General features: G+C 38.2%; 2 protein-coding genes across 2 annotated transcripts; one reads left to right on the top strand and one right to left on the bottom strand.

The window, feature by feature from the left end:
• The first annotated feature begins 889 nt into the window (after positions 1 to 889).
• On the top strand, positions 890 to 2,361 carry LOC106376191 (homeobox-leucine zipper protein HAT4-like). The gene is made up of 3 exons (XM_013816255.3): positions 890 to 1,246; positions 1,366 to 1,744; positions 1,833 to 2,361. Exons 1-3 carry the CDS (start codon positions 1,087 to 1,089, stop codon positions 2,146 to 2,148), a joined length of 855 nt encoding a protein of 284 aa, XP_013671709.1. The 5' UTR covers positions 890 to 1,086; the 3' UTR covers positions 2,149 to 2,361.
• Positions 2,362 to 3,464: 1,103 nt separating this feature from the next.
• Positions 3,465 to 5,246, bottom strand: LOC106376190 (protein BNI1-like). The gene has a single exon (XM_013816254.3). The coding sequence runs from the start codon at positions 5,001 to 5,003 to the stop codon at positions 3,567 to 3,569; it is 1,437 nt and encodes a 478-aa protein (XP_013671708.1). The 5' UTR covers positions 5,004 to 5,246; the 3' UTR covers positions 3,465 to 3,566.
• Positions 5,247 to 5,453: the final 207 nt, after the last annotated feature.

Raw genomic sequence — 5,453 nt, 5'->3', positions numbered from 1 at the left:
CTCTTGGCCTTTAAGACCATTAAGATGGGGTAATCATTTTTATACTCTTTATTCGACAATAGCAATAAACATCATAGATTTGCATTATCATTTCTACTTAAGACATGGAGTAGTACTCTCTTAAAATCCCATCTCTTAAAATAAAGTCAAATCGTGCAAAAACTTAATAAATACCTAGAAAATAATTAAAGTTTGACTAGTGTATATGGTAATTCTGTTAGGTTGTTTCATAGTACTTTTTTAACTTAATATTAATTTATGATTTTAATGGAACTTTATATTTATATGAGATTTTTTGAAAAAATATTAATTTATTAATTGCATAGTATCTTGAAAATATAATATCCAATTACTTTTCAAAGATACTTTGTATAACTTTTTTTGACTAGTTCAAATTCATCACGACGTGACAAATTAATCATTTTGAAAATTATAACAGTTGACTGAATTAAAAAGAGAAGGAAATACCTATACAGCAGTTCAAAAATTGTATATAAATTATTTATTATTAGTAGATTATGTTCTCGTGATATTTGTTTGTATATTAATCAAGAGGAATATTTTTTTTTCACTGGAAATATATTATTAGCTTGAAACCAAGTTCACAAGAAGAAGATATGTCCATTCGAGAGTCATGAATATCCTAAAAATTAGTGATGGTTTGATATAACCTTTGACTAAGAACCCTAATGTATATTGACATAATCATTACTAGTGTGACTATATTTTATCATATTTCTTAGATTTGATCATTTGCTTAGGTTGAGAGAGTTACAAGAGGGGGACAAAGAAGCAAAGTTTGTGATTATAAAATTATTTTCAAGAACTTAAAGGTTTAATAATGAATTCTACTTAAATAATAATTGTTTTGCCCCCAGCTAGTCACACACTCATGATTGAATATTTTATATTTTTATTCATAAAAAATAACATCATTCTCTCTCTCTCTCTACCTCTCTATATTAATCATTCCCTTCCTCACTTCCCATTCATCATCTCTTCTCTCTCTCTCTCTCAAAAGAAAACCAGAAAACTTTAGTGCAAAAGAAGGCTCTAAGAAAAGTCTTATTTTTGTTTTCTGAAAAGATGATGTTTGAGAAAGACGATCTGGGTCTGAGCTTAGGCTTGAATCTTCCCAAGAAACAAATGAATCTCAAATCTAACCCATCTGTTTCTCTTACTCCATCTTCTTCTTCTTTTGGATTACTTCGAAGATCTTCCTTGAACGAGAGTTTTAATTCTTCAGGTACGTTATAGCTTTCCATATATATATGTTCCTCTGTTTTATTTTTTCCCGAGAAAAAGAAAATATATTTTCCCGGAAAACTATTCAAAGGTCTCACCTTTTTCATCTGATGCATGCAGTTCCATACTCAGATTCGAGTCGTGTAGAAACAAGAACCTTCATCCGTGGAATCGACGTGAACCAACCACCTTCTACGGCGGAATACGGCGATGAAGACGCCGGAGTATCTTCTCCGAACAGCACAGTCTCGAGCTCCACCGGGAAAAGGAGCGAGAGAGAAGAGGACACAGATCCGCAAGGCTCAAGAGGTATCAGTGACGATGAAGACGGTGATAACTCGAGGAAGAAGCTTAGACTCTCCAAAGATCAATCTGCTATTCTTGAAGAGACCTTCAAGGATCACAGCACTCTCAACCCGAAGCAGAAGCAAGCTTTGGCTAAGCAATTAGGATTAAGAGCAAGACAAGTGGAAGTTTGGTTCCAGAACAGACGAGCAAGGTAGGGAAACACAACAACACGTAAAAGACATAGATCTCTCTTTTAATTTTGGTTTTACTTAATAAGGGTATTTTGGTAATTTGAACAGGACAAAGCTGAAGCAGACGGAGGTTGACTGCGAGTTCTTACGGCGATGCTGCGAGAATCTAACGGACGAGAACCGTCGGCTACAGAAAGAAGTAACGGAGCTGAGGTCGCTTAAGCTTTCTCCTCAGTTCTACATGCACATGAACCCACCCACCACATTGACCATGTGCCCTTCATGTGAACACGTGTCGGTCCCACCACCACCTCAAGTTGCTGCGTCCGGACACCACCAGAGGTCGCTGCCGGTCAATCCATGGGCTCCTGCTACGAGGGTTTCTCACGGCTTGACGTTTGACGCGTTTCGTCCTCGGTCCTAGTCTCTCTAGTTTTGCAACCGAAAGGCATTCCGGTCATTTTACTCAGTTTCTTGGGGACCAGATGCATGTAGTTGTTGTCAACAAGTAGTATGTACTATTTTTAGAAAAAAATACATTAATATTTTCTCCCTTAAATCATCATGTTGATGCTAACAAGTAACAACAGATGTTTACAATTACAGCCAAATTATTCCATATTTATTACTTGAAACAGTTTTTTTTTGGTGGGGGAGGGGGTTATTGCAATAATTAATTTCGACAATTATATTGAGTTGTAAGAATAATATCTAGCTTTAACATTTTAAGTTAACTATCGTCTTGCGACAAAACAAGACGTGCAATTGATTAGTGATTGTTAAATAGTATTCTCTCCGTTTCACAAAAACAGATTTAAAAAAAAAAAATTGTGTCACGAAGATTTTGATAAAATTGTAAATTTCAAAAAATTTAATTGACTTTATTGAAATAAAAGTTATTGAAAATTTGATTGACCAGTGATTGTTAAATAGTTATCAAATAGTGAGCTAAATCTCTAATAGTTTTTCAAGCAAAATTTTTATTTGTTAGTGATTAAAATGAGAAAAGTGGTACTATATAATTATTTAGTTTGGGACCACATATACCGATGTTTTTGTTACAGCATACCCCTGAAGAGGACATTACCAAATTGTTGTTGATCCCAAAAAAACACATGGTCATTCTCATACCACTTGTTGTTCTAGAAATGGGTATGCACCGGACCTAGGCCTTAATGAACATGAAGGATGAGCTAATGGGCCATTAGGTGCTCCCGAGATGCAAAAGAGACGTCAAATGATTTGGAGCAAAAGCTTTTCCAGAGACTTTGGACTTGCTTGAGGGCTGAGGGTCTGAGGCAATTGCTCTGGTTTGGGCCAATGCTTGCCTTGATATTTTGGGTTTCTCAGAAGTTATGTTTTGAAAGTGATTCGACCATCTTGATGCAATCAGTTAAAATCCCCACAACAAGAATGATCTTAGACTGCACATCCATATCCAAGTTATCTTGAACAAACAAATGAGTTTGTTACAACCATCCTTCCAATTTCGGGGATGCCAAGCAAACAAGTATGCTGTCACCATTACTAAACAAGCAAAAAGGTTTGTTGTAGTTTATCATGCTGTTCTTTAAATTCCAGTTTTGGATAAGACCAGTTGTGAAGATAGATAATCAAAAACATTATTCTTGGTAGTGAAATATATAATATGTATAATGTATGACAGTCTGTATAACAAATTTGAGTTTTAATCTCATAAATCTCAATTCCAATTCCTATCTTTCTGCCTGAACACATATATAACAAAAATATTTAGTAGACCTCCTCTCCTCTTGATGATGAGGACCAGAGTAAATTGAAAACGTTATTTATCGTCTGTTATTCAAACATATTTAATACATTCTACTTTGAAGAATTAGCAGAGATCTTATTAGTAGACCTCTTGATGGATTCGATTCTTTGTAACCTAATCTGTTCTCTGAACTTTGCAATGAACTCATCAGCCTTCTTGTCCACGTCACTGTTGTTACCACAAGCTCCTTCATCTTCTATCTTCTTCTCCTCGATCTCGCGGTGTTCATCATCTTCTCTTCTTCTACGTTCTTCATCCTCCGATTCATCACCTGCCTTGCTTCCCAAGAAACCTCTTCCATCATTCTTCTCCGTGTCTCCTCTAGTAACCCTATGTTCCTTCGATTCTGCGATGGGATCAGACCACCACACCTTTTTAGGAGAGTTTCTTTTCGTCTTTTGCTCCGAAGATTTTCTCCGTTCGCTGCTTGCTCTGAGTTTCGTCGGAGGCGACTTGTAGTAGTCCATCGGAGGTGGTGGTGGCGGAGGCGGCGGAGGATGAAACTCACCGCCTGAAAACTTCTTCTTCTGAACTGATTCTCTAGACTCCATCCTGTTAACTCCAAGAGAATTTTCCTTTCTCGACGCCGAGTTGTAAAACGCCGGTAACGGCGGCGGAGGCGGAGGAGAAGGAGGTGATGGGCGAAACCTCTGCTTCCTCACGGTGTCTTCATCCGTTTCCACACCGGACTCAGTTGTGAGCTTAGGTAAAGGTCGCGAAGAAGAGGAAGACGACGTCAGATTCGCCTGAGTCTTGATCAACGGCTGAGATTCAACCGTAGCTATGGACGTCTGAGATTCAACCTCCGTTGACGATGATGATCGGGACCTCCATGGAATAGGAGAAGGAAGCACATCGCTGTTATCATCACCGAGACTCTTGAGCAGCTCTCTCTTCGATCTCACTTTCTCCCATGGGCCTCTGGAGTCATCAGAAACACGAGAATAGTTCAAGCTACGAACAGGCAAAAGTAGAGGCTTCTCTCTGACCCCTGAACCAACTCGATCAACGAACCGAGTCTTGTTCTCTCTGGAGAGAACAACTTCGGGACTTTTCATGTGGTACTTGTTCCTCCATGTTTGAATCTTATGGCGATCGCCGGAGGAATCATCGGACGGATCAGATTCACTCTCGTGACCCACGTTGAAAACAGAGGATACTTCAAGAAGCTTAGGAACGTAGGCATGCGGATTAGTATTGTTATGATCAGCTTTGTGATCGTTATTGCTTGATCCGCCTCCGTCGTAGTTCCGGCGACTTAAGAGGCCGTAAGAGACTGCGAGTCCCACGAAAACAAGGTGGAGAAGCTCGAGGAGTCTGGTTTGGTTAGCGAGCTCCGGTGTCTGGGAGAGGAAGACAGGTACGATGGAGCAGAACACGACGAGGATTAGGGCTTTGAAGAGGAATCGAGAGTAGAATTTTCTAGGGTTTTGATCTTCTTTGTTACCCAATTGGGTTGTCTTCTTGGAGCTTCTTCTTTCCACCATTGGTGAGAGAAAGTTGGTGTTTGTTGTAAAGGTTCTTTATTTGGGGATGAAAAAATGATTTCGAAAGAAGAGAAACACAAGTTAGTGGAGAAAAATGCTAAGACTTAGAGGTTAAGGTTCTGTTTTTTTTTTGGGGGGGGGGGGGGGGGGGGGTTTGAAATATAATGTAAGAAGAGGAAAGAAATTGAAGAGAACAAAATATGAAATCGAAGTTGATGTGCGAATTCACTACCAACTTCTTTTTTTTTTTTTGGTTTCTAATACTATTCTAACATGCAACCACAAGTTATTTATGAAATATAATTGACAGAGAACTGCAGACCAGCTGATAATCTTTGTCGGCTAATGCAATAAAGGTAGCAGATTATTAAAGTTGTTAGCTTTAAAGTGTATAATAAAAAGGGTAATTAGTTTGATAATACATAAAATAATATAGAGAATATTACAGGG

Source organism: Brassica napus, chromosome C1 (genome assembly GCF_020379485.1).
Source record: "Brassica napus cultivar Da-Ae chromosome C1, Da-Ae, whole genome shotgun sequence".
In the NCBI taxonomy this organism is placed as follows: Eukaryota; Viridiplantae; Streptophyta; class Magnoliopsida; order Brassicales; family Brassicaceae; genus Brassica; species Brassica napus.
This window is presented reverse-complemented; position numbering and strand designations above follow the sequence as displayed.